A 19511-nucleotide genomic window follows, 5' to 3' on the forward strand; every position below is an offset into this window, starting at 1 on the left:
TATTTTACAGTGTACAAAATGAAAAGCAAATAAACTTAAGTACATTTTATGAAATTAAAGCTAAACATTTCTAATGTAGTGTGGCACACTGTTCAAGAAGGTAGGAAAAATAGTAGCTTTGGTTTCGGTTGCTGTAATGTCAAATGTAGTTTTGGAGAGGAGAGGAAGATCCCCAGAGTTCTTCAGAAAATCCTTGCAATGTTGATGTCTGGTGGTGGTTTACTTGTACAGAATAGTCAATATGTAAACCACAACCAAAACAAACACACCAAAAAAACCCCCAAAACAACTGAATCTTCTTTTGCAAATAATTAAATTGCTAGATTATACATTCGTTTAAGCATTTTTTAAAACGTGCATTTTCTATAATTAGTAAATTTAAATGCAACTGAGGCACTAAAAGCACGAAAAGGTACTGTGCTGCTGTATTCCTCTTGATCAAATGTACAATATTCAACATGTTGCATTTGGGGTTTTTTGCATTTTAAAAGTTAGCATTGAATAAAACCATCTTTACTGTAATGCTGTTCTGAATTTATCTGAAGTGTCCAGCTCGTGATCTGTCTCTGCTCGCTCCTGTGCTTTGGAGCACTTTATTTTTGATCTTGCTGCATCTGAAGGGGAAAAAACTTTTAATTCTCTGAATAGTGAAGGACTATTTAACACCTGTATTTTCAAGAGATTACAAAGTTTTCTGTAAGTGGAAGATGAACATTTTTTGAAGGCATTTTGTCATTTTATGTATTGTTAAATAATTACCAAAAGAACAAATATTATTTCATGTGAAGTTACTTCACCTTCATAGCTGCCAAGTTTCAGTCACATGCTTGATAGAGACTTGCTCAGCATGGAAAGGAGTTAATGCAGGATCTGACAAAGTTTTTGGAATTTCTTTCAATCTCTAATCCTGCCAGTGCTCCCTGTCCTCACCCCAGGCCTCGTCAGCAACGTGAGAGCTTGCCTGCTGCCAGATTCTCTCGCTTCAGTGTTGCCCTTCCCTGTGCCTCGGCTGACTGAAGAAAGCCAGCCGAGCGGTGAGACATGCAAACTGGAACGCTCCCCGAGTGGTGCTTGTGTTCCGCTCTGGTGGCGAACAGCGGTGGTGGTTTGAGGCCAGAAAGGACCAGCACAGGAATGTCCTCACAGCTCCCTGGCCAGTTCAGGGAGATGGTGGAGAACTAGACTTTGCATTACAAAGGTGAGAGGCGGGTAATACTGTAGATCCTCTGGCTGAGGTTTTATTTAAGGGCTTGTTTCTCTGATATTCAGCTATGTGAGCTCTTTGATGGAGCCACATGGGCTGTGAAAGGCCTGGCGATAAAGCAGCAGCAGAGCAGTGCTGTTGTGCTCTTGGAGGCGTTATCTGCACTGGCTTCACGTTGGTGAGAACGGAGTGCTCTGGTGGGGGCTTCAGTACGGTGGAGCTACAGGACAAGAACCAGAGAAAGCGGCTGTAACATGCTGCTCAAGTGGTACAGGAGGAATGTAGCTGATAGCTCCACTATATATAGTGATGTACTAAGAGCTGTCCTTGGCTGAGTTTTGCTGCAGCCTTGCTCCCTGAACCAAAGTTAAGGAGCTTGATTTAATCTGTTTTGACTGTTGATATTTTGGCTGTTGACTTCCAGGCTTATTGTGAAAGGTAGTAGTTGCTTCCTTCCAGTTACATTGAAAAATAATAGCACTCTTCAAGTGTTTAAGGAAAAAGTTTTCATCTTTTCCAATGGGATAATGTGGTTTCACACAGCCTAATTCAGAGCTGAAGATGCGTGCTATCCCCAAATGACTGCATGCTATCCAATAATGGATATTGATGTTTGCCGATATAAACGAAAGCTCTGAACCACTTCACAGAAAACCAACAAAGTAGTTTTAAAAATGTGTTTGTCACTGCAGTGAAAATGTCTGTCTTTCTACATTCCTTGTGCTATTTTCCTTACTGACTATATCTTCATATTATCATCACCTGTGTCTACTGTGGGCTTTTTCTGAGCTGGCTGTTTGGGCACTGTTAATGTGTCTACTTAGTGACACTAAGAAAATGCAAATTTTTCTTCTGTGGCTGGGTTGTTTTCAGTGCCACTCTTCTCACTATTTTATTTTAATATTTTATTTTCTAATTTTTACCTTCTGATAGTGTGGTGTGTTGGTTCAAGAAATTAAATGCAGAATGTGATTATGTGAGAGTTTCCTTAAATTTGATTTATGTTTGGTTCACGTACTTAGACATTCAATAGACTAAACTCAGCATAATTTATGCCAATAATGTAAATTGTTATTAACCCATTGCTGTAGGTTATATCGTGACTTGACATGCTTTGATTACTTGGTGGTGATTTTCAAGATTGGAGAGGATATAGTAGATGACTGAAAAAAATTACCTTCTTTCTGCAGAATTAGTTCATTGGTTTACAACAATTTTCTTGGGTATCTGCATTGAGTAAAATAATGAGTTTTAAAAGCAGAAAAGTTTAGAGATCGTAACTGTTTAATACAATGTTGACATTCTTAAAATCTTAATGTTGTTTTCTTTTGTTTGGTTGTATAAAACTTATCTAGTAGTGTTATGTATATTTTAGCATTTTGCATTCTACAGATGCCGAAGAGCAATTCTAAAATTCAATTCTACAGCAAATTTCTTTGATTGTTTGGAAATGTCATGAGAGTTTCTCTGCTTGTCTGACGTGGGGCCACTGAGTGTTTCTACATCTCCGTAAGGATGAGTTGGCTCTAAGTTACATTTCTTTGAGCACAACTGACACAGCTATAAAATAAGTATAATTTTATTATTTTTTTTTTTTAATGCTGAAGAGCTTTTTGATGAATTAAAAAAGGCATCTCTGGATAATTTATAAATTCTGTGCATGATCTAAAAAGAGACTCTCAGATGTCTGTTTTACAGTTAAAATCCCAAAATTTTAATCTGGAACTAGTTTTAGGTTATGAATCATAGTGAGTCACTCACTACACAGTGGGTAATTTGTATGATGGAAACATTTGGGTAAATAACTTTTCTGTAAAGTTTTATTGCCTTTGGCCTCAGAACCATTTTATATGAGGTACGAAAGAGTATGATTAATACATGGTAACTCCCAATAATGTATTGATGACTATGATTTCATTTTTATTTTTTTTTAAGAGAAACTAGTCTTTGACAGTGCAAATAACCTCTTTCTGTACTCTTTGAAGTTTTGTTTAATGGCAGTGCCAGCTATAATGTGTTGGGTTTTTTTCTCTAACTGGTAGGAATCGGTCCTGTGCACGTGTGGTACGTGCAGGTATGGCGCGCTTCTTGCACGCTTCCTGCGCAGGTGTGCTGCAGGGCCAGGCTTTGTGCCCGCGGCTCTGAGGTCTGCACTGCGGACAGGAGGGAAGAAAGGCTCAGGAAGAGGGAGGATGAAGTTCTGTTAGGAATGGCTCCTGCTGTCCCCTGTTAATGGGCCTTCTGTCGGTTTTAGTTGTGGAGTGTAAATTTGGCTCTGGGTTTGTAGGGATTTGTGTGTGACTTATGGTAACATTCTATAAACTGATGCTAACGTCGTGGCTTTCGTATGTGTCAGTAAATCAGTAGTGTAGGTGCTGGGCCTCTTTGGAAAGGAAAGTAACCAGTAGCTGTAGAACTCAAAGCGCTGAAAAATTGGTCTGATAGACTCCATTAATTTACACTTGTTGCTCTAGGCAAGATGGTCTTGTATTACTGGTCTTCTCTCAAGCAAAAGCTTGATGTTATGTGCCTTTCAGGTGTACTGTGGTCCACTTCATACTTCAGATTTGATAGGGAAAAATATTTTACAAGTGCATTTAAATTTGGAGGAGATGCATCATATTTTTTTCAACACAGTGAGATGGGTGAGACTGGGGAAGGAGGAACTCCTTTAGAACAGCAAGAATTACCCAGACCAAAGGAAGTAACTTTGTTGCTGTAATTTTTTATTTTTGGCTTAAGCTGTATATGAGTAGAGTTTGAAGCATTTCAGAATTAACCGCAATATAGGCTGGAGCAGTTTGTTACTAATTAAGGAACTTTTATTAATATATATGCCAGCAAACACAAACAGCCAACCCACAAGAATAGGTGTGAGCTGTGGGAATTGTGGCTTCTTTATATTAAACGGTACTTCAGCAAATGTGATGCTGACATCCTTGTTTATTATTTAGCCTGGTGTCTGAAGGGGATGAGGTTTGTAGGATTACAGTCAATATCTCAACAGTGTTGTGAAGCAGTGGAGGACATGGGTACGGCTAGAGGGGGACTGAGACAGACCCATGCGTGTTTTGAATGTCCTTAACTACAGGAAAGGCTTTGGTTTGAACATGTATCCTTTTAGATAAAAAGCACATAACGACAGGACCCCAGGTTCATGAATTCTCTTCTTTCATGGAATATTTATTAGTAGAATGTAAGTGAACTTTGAATTTAACTATTTGGTGAAGAAGTTAATGAATGGTGTTACTAAAGGTTGAAGAAAGAAACCAGGGTTTAATGCCAATTTGAGTTTTTATTTCATAAATGATGTGGAGTTTTTACATTATTCTATTAGCAAGATCTGTTCTGCGAAACTATTTTGGGTTTTGGTTGTTTTGGGTTTTGGTTGAGTTTTTTTGGCTTTGTGGTAGAAACAGGAACTATACCCAGCCTTATGACTGTAGGACAATTTGGTTTGGGTGAGACCTGAGGAGGTCTCTAATGCAACCTCCTGCTCAAAGCAGGGTCGGTGATGAGGTCAGACCAGGTTGCTCAGGTCTTTCCCCAATCTGGTGTTGAAAACCTCCAAGGATGGAGACTGCACAACCTCTCTGAGCAGCCTGTTCCAGTGCTTTACCATCCTTGTGATATAACTTCATATCTTCAAGGTGAAAAATCTTCTTCTACAGGCAGTCTGAAGCTTTTGTGTTTCAATTTATGCCTGCTGTCTCTTGTCCTTCTGTCATGCACCACTGTGAAGAGCCTTCTTGATTACCTTCTTGCAGCAGGAGGCTGCTGGTAGGTCACCCTGAAGCTGTTGTTTCTCCAGGCTGAAGAAGGCCAACTCTCCCAGCCTTTCCTCCCAGAGCAGGAGCTTCTGACCATCTTGATGCCCCTCCACTGAACTCACTGCACTTTGTTGATGCCTTTCCTGCATGAGATATCCAAAATTGGGTACAGTATTCTAGACTGTAGCCCTGAGAGAACTTGATGGATGCTAGTTATAATTCTTTAATTCTGTTCTGGACACTTGTGATTTTGTAAGAAAACAGCATTTGATTAAAACTTGACTCCCATGGTATAAGTGTAGATAAAGCATTTCCATTTTATGGAAAGGGGAAAAGGGAAATGTGTTTCCACACTGTTGAAGGGCACACACAGCAGGCCAGCAAGCTCTCAGTCTGCAGTATTGTCCTCTGATAATCACTTTTTTTCTATTATGCATTAAATTAAATTCAATGAATAATAAATCAGAAGTGCATTTGCCTTAAGAAGCTGAAATCTGTCTTCAGCATAAAAAAAAGCCAATGAAGAGAAAATGTTTTGAGGTTGTGTGTCTTACATGGCAGAGAAACAAAATTTTTGAAAGCTGTTTTATTCAATTTTTGTAGCTGTTGTATTAAATTGTTTCAGCTTTCTACAGTGTATGTCTTGCTACTTAGATGAAAGCTGGATGCCGGAAAACTTGTATTTACTTTCATATTTAGAACAACGTGGATCATCATGTCTGTTATTGTGTAAGTCTTTGCATCAAAGTAAAATATGTTCAAATAGAACTGGTGGGGGTTGTCAGCCTCCATTTGTAAAATTAGATGTGATGCATGTGAACTTCTCTTCTATTTTAACCAGTTTTGTTATGGCTTAAAAATTGAGATATATAATATTTTTATGTAAAGCAGGGGTGTGTTTATGTATATCCCAGATATACATAGATACGTATATATACATATATATGTATGCATACAAATATATGCGTATATATATCATCAATGCGTATATTTAACTATTGGATCTACTCCTACTTCCATTTCAAACTTCCAAGATTTGACTTAGATGTTCACATGGTATCTGTAAGAAATGTAGAATTGATTGAGTCTGCTGTTCACATTGGGACATTAGTGATGTTTCATTGTCACTAAAAGTCAAGACTATTTTTATTAGGAAGCAAAGTTCCAAATTAATTTAGATAGTTTTGAAGGCACTACATTTTATTTTTGAGGTTTATGGAGAATCATCTATCTTCAGATACGTTAGTGGGAAAGAAAGGAACAGTCTTAAGTGAGTTCCAAGCCAGAACTAAGATAATGTGATCTTTTACCTTTCTAATTTTATTTTTCTGTGCCCAGATAATTTTTTAAATTTAATTTTCAGTCTTGAAGACAAGGACTGTAGTTTTTCTACAGTTGCAAAAGTAAGGAAGTAGAATCAAATTTCACTTGCCAGGAATGTCTTCTTTTCTAAGGATTTCCTTGTCTTCAAAACTTTTATCATGCTTCTTTTTCCTTAATTTCGACTTACTTGAATGTGTTTTTGTGAGTTAATAATCCTGATGGTGTCTCATGATATGCATCAAAAGGATTTGTGAATCAGCAGATGACTTTAACCTGTATTACTCATGGAAATCTGTGATGATCCTGTGATGTAATAGTATACTCATCCTTTTATCTTTTCTTTTAATGACTAAAAATATTTGTAGTGATTCTGTGGCATTTTCCATATTAGCTTACCATTGATTTATTAGATCTGTTCTTAAAAGGATGTTCATTAGCAACAAAATCTTTCCTGCCAATACTACTGTTGAATAGTATAAATTATCTTTGGTAGTTCATTAAGAGAGAAAAAAATATTGACTCAGTTCCAAGGAAATTTGCATTTCCCTTTTAACCTCATCTTTAGTGAGCTAGGTAGAAGGGAGGACACTGCATGAGAGCATGTCTGTTGGTTTACTGACCATTTAACTGTTAGTTTCAAACTTTTCTTGCCTGCAAGCTTTTACAAGGAAAAGTGAAAATAGGATATAATCTGATGTCACGCCAGCTGTCCCTTCAACTGTTTCTATAAGCACAGGTTCTTCTGTTGACTGAATGCAGTCACAGACGTAGCTGCTCAAGACAGTTACTGAACTGTATTCTGACTAAATAACCAAACACTTGTGAATTCTCAAGGCAATAGTCTAAGGAAGATATGAGATTTGAGAGAATCACTTTCACTTTGTGATTCCTATGTAATAGTTCATACGTTAAGATGCAAATTAAACTGTATGAGGGGGTGAAATTTTGACCTTATGAAAGCCTCCCAGACAGTGATTACAGCAGAGCAAGGACTTTACCACTACTCTGAGGAGGTACCCAACTATTTGAAACTGTGGATAATGTTCAGTAATGTTCACACCAGTAACTGCCACAGAAGTGTGGGTACTCACCCACACCTATCACCACCATTTGGGGGGTTCAACATAAAGACGTTCATGCTTTTTTGGTCTTGCAGGTAAGCATAAAGGAGTAAGCCTACATGGAAAATAAATACTGTAGAAATGGCTCCTAATAATTTATAGGACAGTCTCTCCAATGACAACTTGAATTTTTCTTGCAACTTAGAAATTTGTTGTTGATGTGATGTAGACTCAATCAGTAGTTGATACATACATTTCAAGATTCATCTGGCTCGGCATTTAAATTACTCTAGAGGCAATCTATAAATTTACTTGACTTCAAATGAAAGGTCATCAGCATCAGTCATGTCCAAAAGTTACTTATTAAAACTTGAGTCTGACTCAAATACAAAATGAACTGAAAAGAAAAAAAAAATAAAAATAGGTGAAGCCATGTTAATTATGAGTTCTGCAAAAGGATCCATGCAGGCAAAAGTGTCTGCCTGTGTCAATTATACTGTAGGATTGGAAACTGGATTGTAATTGTGTGGTTTTCCTGTATTTGAATCTGTTAAATTTCATCATACTATGGGTTAGGTTAGTGCAAATGAATGATAGGCAGTGTTAAATTTGCAGACTTGCTTTATCAATACCTGAGAAATGTTTTAGGTCTGCATTCTGATGGCAAGCAGTAAGGTGTTATCAAAGGACATATGTGTCTGTCTGTCTGCACTCCCACCCACCCAAGTAGGACCATAATCAACACCCAGTTTGTAAGGTTATCTGGTTTCCCACCACCACCCCTGAACCCAGGGCCAGCTTAGAAGTTACATTAGATGCTCCAACAGCATGCTTTCACATATGGCTGATATTAGCCAGCTATATTAACATCGTTTACAACTTGAAGGTCTTAGTCTTTCTAAGCTGCTGTATTACATCAACCTTAAGACAGTGGGGGAGTATCAATCCTTAGGTTTGTAAATGTTGTCTGTGCATGCTGTGAAATGGTAGAAGTTGTGTTGCGGCATCTGATTTCAAAGAACTGGTTGGTGTTTGAACTGTGATTCTGTTATGAAAAGTCTGAGTCTTAACTATTACAAACCAACAGGAACCCTTGGAAAATGGTGGTCTGGAACTTTGAAATTCAGAATTGCTTTTAGCCGTCTATAGTGTAATGTAATAACGATGGTAGCGGTATTTTTATGTGGATTTTTCATGTTTTCATACATGCTTTGTTTAACAAAACTGTTAAAATTAAATTATGATTGCTAGGAAAAATGCCATAATTTATCACACAGAAAATTTGTGATGTTACTAGAAAAGTTAGCTTGGCATTTCCAGTGTGTGGTGGTGTACTAATACAAGTTAATGGCATTCAGAATTCATGTGGGGAAGCATCAGTTTTGTTGGGGGTATTAAGTCTTTCTCTAATAAAAAAAGAATAAGAGAGGCATGGAGAGTGGAGCAGCATATTGTGTCCTTTTATTAAGGTTCATTTATTGTTCCTGTTTTACATGGTAGATTCCTGGACAATAGAAATGCCTTCAGCAGTTGCTATTTGGAGGAAACAGGTGATTAACTACTGGGAGGCTTGGTTAGCTGATGTGTCTGGAGAACAACTGTGCCAGGTCTTCTCTTAGTCAGTGCATAGAAAAGAAGGAGAACTTTCACTGCAACTAGTTTACTACATCACTCTCACTGGAGACATTATTGTTGTTATTGTTGTGTAAACAGATATTACTGTTAAGCAAATGTTTAAAGGACATGAAAACAAAACAAAACAAAAAAAAGTCATGATCTAAATCTGAAAATCTAATGTTACAATTTCTCTCATTGTAATCAAAACAAGGTACTGCTAATTTTCTTAGAATACATCTATTTAAATACAGGGAAAGCTTTGAAGGGAAGTGAGAATTAAATTGCAGAGAAAAGTGGAGGGAGCAGCAGAGAATGACAGAACAGTTTAGGTTGAAAGGAACCTCTGGGACCCCATCAGATCCAGCCTCCCCTGTTCAGAGCCAGGCCAGCTTCAAAGTTGGAACCAACATAAAAAGTTCGGTTCGGTTACTAAAGGCCTTATCTGGCCACGTTTTGGATGTTTCCAAGGATGAAGATTCCACAGCCTTGCTAGGCAACCTTTCCAATGTTTGACTGCTCTCATTGTGGACGAAAATCTCCCTGCTATCTAATTCCTTGTTGCAAGGCATTAGCCATCTGTTGTATAGGTTGTTTTGAATAGTATTGCTTATTCTTAATGAGTCCTATGAGGTAAAACACTTAAACTCTCACTTTTCAAATTCAAATAAACCACTGTGTTCTGCAAAACTAATTGTTGGTGGTGGTGGTTTCATTTCTCCCTTCCCAGTGAAGTCTTAAGGATTGAAGCTGCAGATTTGCAGGAAGTTTTGGTTTTGTATGTCCTCTCCTTGTCGATAAAATTACCATCTGCATTTTGTGTAGTAACGGAACTATCCTTCGGTTTCTCTGCTCTTACTATACAAAGTGCAAATCTTGTCCCAAAATGGAAATGCTCAGATATTTAAGTGTTTACTTTCCCGCTGAAACTTTATTATTAGCGAGTGATGATTAGTCTGTTACTCATGGACTTGCTCTTTAATTACAAGCAAAAGGATTAATTCATCTTCTGAAGGCCTGGTGTATTTATTTCATGGGAAATAATAAAACATTTGTAAAAGTGCTAGTATGGTATAATGGGTAACTTCATTTCCTGACTAACCCTAGAGCACTTCTGGAATATAGTCTTTTTTCTTAGTCTTAATTGTAGAGCGAGTTATTAATGACTAAAAGCCTGCAGATGAGAGCTTGCTGACAGTTCGTCTGCCTCTGGAGAATAAGGCTGACAATGTACTTTCCTTTTTAAAGCTAACTGTGTATTTGCATTTTTTGCTAGTAGTCCTAGGCTAAGTATCAAAGGTTAAACAGACTGCCTTCTGTCCTGATTTAAAAGAAAAGACTTATAGCTTAAAAATGTTTGAACTGTGTGGCAAAATGGAGCTTAATTGTTACTGTTATAATTATTTATTATTTTCTTTGACATCTGCGAGTTCCTTTTCCTTTCTTTGGATGTATACTCAAAATTAGACTATAAACTCGTGTAAAAGTGCTTCTTCAGAAAACAATACTCCTCAGTCCTTTTGTAAGAAAAAGATCATGGCTGCTTTGTAGATATTAGCGCCGCAGGCTTACTGGAAATACTTCCCCCTGTTCTCTGATTTCATGGAAAACTGAAGAGTTAGAAACTACAAAGGTACTTCATTAACCCACCTCTGTAGCAGTGGTCAGTTCTGACCACTGTATGAAATGACTGCTGGTGCTGGTGCTGTGGGATAGTTGATGTCCTAATATGTTGTTCACGGTTTTTAATGGCTGTAGGGCTATATTTTTTGCAGTAAGCAAGGCTGGAAATAGTCCTTTTGGTGTAGCATAAGTTGCCACAGTTTTCGGCTTTTCATTGAAAATGTTCATTATATTGGTCCCTTATATATGGCTTCTTGTAGCAAGGCATATTGGAAAAGGGTGAAAAGTTTATAACACAGAAAACATCCTCTGCTGTTCATGGTCCAAGTGGGACTTAGTGTGAGCGAGCAGTTTGTGATTTTAGTTGTGGGGTTTTTTTGTGGTTGTTAGAGGGGTTTGCAGGGTTGTGGGTTTTTTTTATTTTGTTTTGGGGTTTTTTGTTTGGTTTTGTTTTTTAAATCAAAGCATGTCCTGAGCTATTTACATTTGAATGTTATGGGTGCACTGTTTGATTTTTAGCTGCCCTTTACTCTACAGAAAGGCTGTTACCTCTTTGGAATTTCATTGTTTTGAAACCCCATGTTTCTTTATGCCTTATTCTTTTTCTGGGGGGGCATTTTGCTATGCTAGATAATTGAGTCAAACCTGTAAGACCTGAAATCGCTGGGCATTATGGAAGGAAAAAACCCAGATCCTCTCTGAAACAAAAAGTGGATGAAGCGTTAATTTTTGATTCTTTGAGGTGCAATTCATTTAAAAGGCTTAGTATTTTTGTTTTCTGAATATACTTGCAATGTGTTAAGATTTTGCTGCATTAGATCAGAATTCTAGTTTTGGATGTCGTTTACCTAAATATTGTTAACTAAACCCATAGAAGTTCAGAATCTTAAGTAAGTAAGCTCTCACTTCATTACTCTCCCTAATTCTAAGCCTCCCTAACAGCATGTCAGACCCAGCCTTTCTAATTCTGAAATAAGATCATCAATTTTTTATTTCTTTAAGATTTGTGATTTTTATAGATTGCCACTTTGGACGGGGCTGCGGAATAAGGGGCTTAGTAGATATGAGACTATAGAAATTGTCTTGTATTTTCTATACAACTAATTCAAATTATCTACTTTGGAGAGGAGGGAAGGCTACCAGTTTATCTTCAAATAAGCTTTCTTCACTCCGTATTTTTGCGTTATATGAGTACAGTTACACAGACAAATAAAATAATTGTCTTTAATGGATAGCAATATTTCACAGGGGCTAGCAAAACATCTAGGTAGTACTCTTAGGGGAAAGTTGATAGAAAATCCCAATGAAGTGGGAGATGAAACTCAGATGAAATACTAAATTATGAAATACTAAATTATGTTGGTTTATATAGGCCATGCAACTGAACAACTATATGGACAACTACACCTCTGCATGGAGGTGTAAAGAAAAATCATTGAAGAAATACCATACTAGAGGAAAAAAAAAAAAAGGATGTAGGAATGTCTTCCACAGAATCTCTCTCTCTGATCTCATTAAATATTACAAATTGTCTAAAGTGTTGTCCAGCAACACTTTAAATTATTCTACTGGTTCTGTTCTGTGAAATTTACAGAAATACAAATCAGTAATTTATGTTGTGTAATTTCTATGCTATGTTTAATAATCTGGTAAAAGTCAGGTGTCAATAATCATAAATTCAAGTGTGTCTCCCTAACTAAGGATTGCAGCTAGTTTGCTTTTAAAACATTAACCTGTTTAATAATTAAATGGTACAGTATGCCACTGGCAAAGTCAACAAGAATGCAGGAAGGAACTGAAAACATTTATGGTTTGAAAAGTACCTCAGAAATATGTTTAATTCCCGGAGTAGCAGCAGCAAAGCATCAATATGTTCTGCCTTTTAGAGATCATAGATACATTTTACATTTACCAATATTAATTTCTTTTTTCTTTTTTCTTTTTTTTTTTTTTTTTCCTTTCAGCCATAATCAGCAGACCACGTCATTTAGACATCCTGTGACAGGACAGGTTTCTCCAGAAAATATTGAATTTATTTTGCGAGAAGAGTAAGTAGTTTTATACCCACGTCAAGAGATCTAAAAGAATAACCTGCCGTAGTTCAGTAGTTTGACAGTTCTTCTGTTATTGTAGCAAAAATGTCATGGAGATGGCTTGTGCTTAAAAATTTACTTCTCATTGTGATAGTGTGTTTTTGATTCTAGCACTGTTCCACATTAGAGCTCGAGAGAAAATCTTTATCAAATCTTTAAAATCAAACAATCAACACCCCACCTCCCGCCAAACAAACAAAAAAGGCAATATAAATAGGATACTTAAATAATAAATGCTTTAGCTTTCTATAAATGTTAAATATACACAACATAAATGTAAAAATGTCTTTAGAGCAAACTGGAAAGTTTGTACTGAAACTGAAATACACAAAATATTACTAGCTTCCATTGTAATTTCTTCGTTTTCTTATGCCTTAGATCTTCTATGTTCCCTGTCTTGGGCTGGTATTTATTAACATTTTTTTGATGACACATTCTTCAATTTATTCTAGACAAATAGAATCATACATATTAGTTTCCAGCATATTTTATCTTGATTCCCTGACTTAAAAAAAAAAAAAAAAAAAAAAAAAAAGAAAGAAATGCATGTGTTCAAACTGGTGTATCTTGGCACATCTTTGGTACTGGTTTGGATCACTCCCTGTTTCACTGTAGGGCTTAACTACTCCTGTCATCCTTGCTGCGTACTAGATTGCTCCTGGAATCCCTTCTGTAATGGAACGACTGGATATCTTCTGTAGATGGTGGCTAGGAGAAAGTTCTACATCACTTCTAAAACCACTCTAAAGGGCAAGAGGAATGGGACACCACTAGATAGCTTTTTCTTTTCCAGCCTGGTCTTCCAACACTGTTTAAGCAGCTTCTAGCCCTTCATGCATCACCGAGACTGGGCATCATGATGTGATGGCCTGCATGTGGTGGTTTTTACGGCTGCTGGCACAATTCTGAACACTTTATGTTTCAAATAATGTGACATTTACTTTGCTTTACATTTAATTTAAAGGAGTATAGCATTAAGAAAAATGAGGCCCAGAGAAGGGCCATATGAGACTCCTAGGAGACTGAGGCTTTTCTGGCAATGTCTTCTGTTGTGGGCTTGGAGAGGAAGGGAGAAGTCATAGAATCACCTAAGTTGGAAGGGTCCTTTCAGATCATCTAGTCCAACCATGAACCTGAAACTGACAAAAACCATGGCTAAACCATATCTCTAAGCACTACGTCTACCCGTCTTTTAAATACCTCCAGGGATGGTGCCTCAACCACTTCCCTGGGCAGCCTGTTTCAATGCTTAATAACCCTTTCAGTATAAATATTTCTCCTAATATCCAATCGAAACCTCCCCTGGTACAACTTGAGGCTATTTCTTCTTGTCCTATCACCTGTTACTTGGGAGAAGAGACTGATGCCCACCTCTCTATAACCTTCTTTCAGGTAGTTGCAGAGAGCAATAAGGTCTCCCCTCAGCCTCCTTTTCTCCAGGCTACACAATCCCAGCTCCCTCATAAGACTTGTTCTTCAGACCCCTCAACAGCTTTGTTGCCGCTCTCTGGACCTGCTCCAGCACCTCAGTGTCTTTTTTGTAGTGAGGAGCCCAAAACTGGACGCAGTACTTGAGGTGGCGTCTCACCAGTGCCGAGTACAGGGGGATGACTGTACAGCCTTCTGCCCAGACCTTCCAGTACAGCCCTGAGAACTGCTTCTCATATGGTTTAAAAAACAAACCAACCAAATAAAAACAACAATAGCAACAAAACCCCGACAAAACCCAACTAAACGGCTGCCCTCCCCAAACCCCAAATCAAATCCAAGGGCCAATCCTATGTTAAGGCCCAGGCTGAGAACTAGCATGAAATAGAATGTTGGGCATAGTTTGCAGTGCGTGGGAGAGGCCTGCGATTAGGTACTAATCTGTGGGTTAGTACTGTGGGATGGCTGCTGAGCTGGAGGTCACCCCAGGTGTTGTGTGCTATGTGGGTGAGGGTGACTTGCTGCTCACGAGGGGTTTGGCTCGTTACAAACAAGCTGCTCCAAGTCATTTAGTGAGGAGAATGGGTATCTTGCAATGGAGCAATTCTCAAAGACAGTATGGACAACAGCCACTGTGCATCTGTGTTCCAACTTCCACCCATTAATTCATTTTTGTTTAATCTGTTTCAAAGGTTCGATGAAGTTTAAAATAAAAAAAAGTTTGTACATGTGTAAGAGAAAATAGGTGTTTGGATAGAAGCTTGGAGTGCCTCCCTGGGTTAGTCACACTTCCCTGGGCTGTTTCTGGTTTTGTAATCCTGATAGCAGATAAAATATTAAAAGCAGAATTGAAAGAACAACTTGCTGATGGCACATGGTTTTAGTGATCTTTTGTGTGCGTTAGAAACTTTTTTGGAAGAGAAATTAAGGTGTTTATTTGGAGGGCAATCAGATGAATGGGCAGAACTTGTCGTCTCTAGACTTCATTTACACTGAGATGGTATCAAAAGTGGGGAAAAAGATCTTACAATGTAGTAGAATTAAGAGAGACAGGTGGTTTTTATTCTAAAAGGGGAGGGAATGGCTGGAGGGAGATAAAGAGTATGCGTTTGTACTGACTACTCAGGAAACAGTCTTTGTGAGAACATTTTTGTGATCTTCATTATTGGCCTGAAGTACATACAGAGTGTTTTTAAAATTAGATTATTTTAATGTAGCAGTTCAAATTACTTTAAAGATGTCATTTTCAAGTGCGTGGGATGCTCTAGTTTCCTTAGCTTTGTACCACTTCTGTGTGACAGTGTAGGTTTTACTCAGATGCTGTTCATTACAGTCATATCTGAATTCTTGTCAAACGACACTGTTGTCACACGTGGATGTCTCTGCTGAAATCAAAGGTGCTGTTAGCACCTCCCTGGCTTTAGGCCTAGGAATCGCAATGCGGCTATGCTGTTTTCAGTTCTTTTCCCTTGGGCATCAGGGATTTGTTTGGTATCGGTGGTGTTGATCCCGTATTAGTTTAGAATCAGTATTGTAGATAGTATCTTGTGATGAAATGAGTTTGCCATCAGAAAGAGTCTCTGGATTTGCGTGGTCTGTGGAAACTTTCCATCATGGGATCCTTTTGACCAAGAGTACTTTTTTCTAAAGCTGAAGACTTTTCTATAGCTGAAGAATTCAGATAGCGTTACTGTCTGAAGTAGTAGCACTCTTAACGGTTTCATAAACAGCAATTTGTTCTTCAGTGCTGTTGTGACGTGATTTATTACTTACAGGTTGATTTTAATTTAAAATTAGGGCCAAAGCCAGGAGTTGTCACAGATGTTGACTGGGAGCTACTGGGGAGCTGTAAGCACAAACTTTTTCAGGCTGCAACAATTGTGTCTATTAAAAGGACACGTTTAACGTCAGAAAAATAATTTGCAGTAATCCAGAAATGATGACTGTACAGACTGCTCTGGCCATTTCTCATCCAGGAAGCAATGTTCTGGCAGGAAGATTTGAAACGAAGTTTTGGAAAATGATGTCAATAAGTGATGTAATCCTAGCTTGTTTATGAGTCAGTTACGAACCAGATGCCCTTGCCTCACTTGATTGAATGAGAATTGGATACTTTAAGTGGAAGACCGAGGCTATATTTCACTAGTCTTTTCCTAAGGCATTTCCCCTTTTAAACAATATCATATCAATCTTGGATTTTAAGCCAAAATCTGATTTCCTCAACTCTGTTGTAACTGGAGGATAAAAACAAAGAGTATTGCCTGGAACCTATAAATTTTGAATTACATTATCTTTTAATCCTTATGATCTTCCTTCTTCCTAAATGTGTTCTTATTTAGTCTGAGGTTTTTTTGAGAAATAGTGATTAATATTTCCTAACCCATTCTTAGCTGAGAATACTGTCAAATCCCCACCTCTCATTTTATTTTTTCCGAGCTTTGCAGCTTTGGTCACTTAGTGTGTGGGACGTGTGTTCTGTACCTTTCACTACCTCTGCCTGAGCGCTCTCTTTTCTGTATGATGCTTTTATATTTGTCTTTTTTTTCTGATGGAGTGATTGGTTACAGTACTGAATACTGAATGCGGTATTCAACGTATGAGTTTATTGTTTTTTATAATAATGTAATTGTACTTTTTCTTCTGTATTCCTTTCCTAATAATTCTTAACATAATTTGGCTGCTGCTACTCATTGTGCTAAGATTTAAAAATACCCTTTTCCTCATATTGCCAATTTTCTTTTGAGCAATAAAAGATGCAGAGATGTTTTTAATTTCTTCCACCTTTAAATGAGTTTTCTGTTGTTGACACTGAATTCAGTTTGGCATCTTATCTCATGGTTACTCATATTTTAGGATTATTTTTCTATCTGCTCCTGTCAGCATTTCAGTTTTTGTCCAGAATAATTTTTGTCCTCTATTGACTTAGTCACTTCATAGTTTTCAGGATCACTTCTAAATAATGTGAACACCTTGTCTGTATGGGAAGTCCCTCTGATAGCCTCCCTCCATTTCACAACTGTCTCTTAATTTCTGTGCTTTACTTCCATGTTTTTAATGAACCCTTAATCCACAAGGGGACCTTTCCTAAACAACCAATGGAAAAATGAGTATTAATGATAAGGCTGCCAGACAGGTGTTAGATTTTAGTTTAACCACATTGTTATATGCACATTTCTCTGAAAAATCTGTGGTAGAATTATTTAGGATAGATGTACATAATGTTTAGATTCCTTCTCTCTTATCTTTCTTTAAATAACAGTTCTTTAAATAATTGTATACAGAAAGGAAGAAGGAGGCATTTACTGACATTTATCTACCTGTATCTGTTGCTAAATACTAGTAGCTGTGTATTAGAAGCTTTATAATATATTTGTGACAGTAGTATGTTTGCAAGTGAGAAGATAGTACTTAAAAAAGATAAGACTTCTTCATAAATGTAGAAATATAGAAAAAAAAAATACCGTGGCTAATCCAATGAGTGTTATCTTCTTCTTTGCCTGTTTTTTGTGCAGCTGGTAAAGCCTGTATATCACCTCTGGGGAGAGAGCCATCTTATTTTGTCTATTGCATTTGGTTACTATAGCAGCAAAAATATCAGGTGGAGAGAAAGGAGGAAACTCAAACAGCCCCAAAATAAACATCTGCCATGTTTACATGTATAGAAATACTAGGACAGTTAAATTTTTATCTAGATGAATAGGAAATTTATTAGTATTAAAGCTAGATTGGCATGATGTTATTGTGTCCTATTTGGTTCCAACAAAATAAACTTTTTGAGTTGCTGCTATGAATGTGGATCTTCTAAGTCGACTGATCTTTATGGTCCTTTAGAGAAAAGGAATGTGCTCTCTTGTGAGTATTGCATTTCCAATATGGGCTACTGAAGTAATAGTTTTGTTGTCGTTGTTCAGTGTTTGTTTGCTTTTTTTTTTTAAATAAATCAAATACTGGCCATGTAATTTTTTTTAGCTAGTCAATGTAATTTTGGTAGACATACTGACACTGTTTGAGTAGAGCAGGGAGTCACTTGACAGGAGATACTATATAGAGTATTATTTTCAAGTATTTTTAAAAAAAAAATTTACAAGGGACTGGAGCTCGGAATGTAAATACCCCAGAATGGGGTATCTTGGATAACAAATATTATCAAACATCTTTGGTAATAATGGTTCTGAACTAATGTTTCTGAGTGCACAGAGTAAATGCTGTAGTCACTTATTTTTAAAGATGAATCTGTAAATACTATTAGGACAGTGTTAACTCTATTAACGTGCTGGGATGTTTCAGGTAATTCTGCATATTCTATGTATTTTTATTTGCTTTTAAAAACACTGAGAATATTAATTGGCTATTAAGACTTGCATACTTGAGTTTTGTTATGTTCTGATTTCAGGCAAATCTCTTTTATTCTTGAAATTCTATATGTGAGTTCTCCAATTCATTTTCAATGTTGTTTGGTGTTTTCCGTTATATCTCAGGTACAGAAAGTTTGGACCACTAGTGTTTGCTGCCGAAGGTGGTTTTTTAGGAGAACAATAATCTATTTTCTCTTTCAATGGGCTCACTGTCTCTTTTGATGGCTATTTGAGTTCTTCCACCTCGCAACACCCTTACATTTTTTTAAAAAAAAAACTTTTTTCTCCTTCTGAATTTGTTCTTTTCCCAGTTGAAGTTCATCATTAATCTTGGTACTTCTAGAAAAGGAAAGCTTGATTTATTGGCAATGATCATTTTCAGTAGCAAGTGGAAGAGAAATTGCTAAATGGTCAAATTATAAATGCTTAGAAAGTATGTGTTTATGGTTCTGTATTGCATTATGATTTCCTGATAGTAATGGTCTTGTTAAACATATAAAGTTTATCTTCCTCTGTAGTTCTAAATTTTTATTTTAAAAAAACCCAACCTGCAGTATGTTTTAAGCTACCGTGAAAACAGTATTTTGTGGAATAGTGAAAATCTGTTCAATCTGAGTTTGCCTACCCTAATTTGTAGATTAAAACCATTCCTCTGGGGCTGTTTTTCTTTCCATATTAATGCTTTTATTGGTAAAAATTAATTCCAACTTCTTGAAAGTTAAATTTTATTTTTCATTTTTAGCTTTCCTGAGGAAGTTAGCTCTCTATGAAATAGCTACTCTATAAAATGAAGAAACATAATCTAATCAGATTATCAGTAGCCTGGAAAGCCTACAGAGAAACATAATCTAATCAGATTATCTATAGCCTGGAAAGCCTACAGATTTTCTGGACATTATGTGCTATCTCCTCTTCCCTGCACCTCTTTCTTATCCTTGCCTCAGTGGGTATCTGGAAAATAACATATATCGTGCGACTGTCCTACAGTATAAAACTCAATAGTTTGTGGTGTGGACATTGTAAAGAATCTAAACCTCAAG

The 19511-nt window shown here is 37.0% G+C and overlaps 1 protein-coding gene across 14 annotated transcripts in view; it reads left to right on the forward strand.

Moving 5' to 3' along the window:
- Positions 1-19511, forward strand: part of PLEKHA7 (pleckstrin homology domain containing A7) — a 167351-nt gene that overhangs the window by 81810 nt on the left and 66030 nt on the right. For 9 of the 14 annotated variants that reach the window (XM_074585831.1, XM_074585832.1, XM_074585835.1 and 6 more), the window contains one exon: positions 12560-12643. The exons of 4 other annotated variants lie outside the window; for them this stretch is intronic. In XM_074585831.1, coding sequence (XP_074441932.1) covers positions 12560-12643 — 84 coding nt within the window. Of the gene's footprint in view, positions 1-1017; positions 1199-12559; positions 12644-19511 lie in introns of those variants that run through there. One more of the 14 variants, XM_074585839.1, reaches the window with a different exon arrangement.

The sequence above is a fragment of the Larus michahellis genome, chromosome 4 (genome assembly GCF_964199755.1).
Source record: "Larus michahellis chromosome 4, bLarMic1.1, whole genome shotgun sequence".
Classification (NCBI taxonomy): domain Eukaryota; kingdom Metazoa; phylum Chordata; class Aves; order Charadriiformes; family Laridae; genus Larus; species Larus michahellis.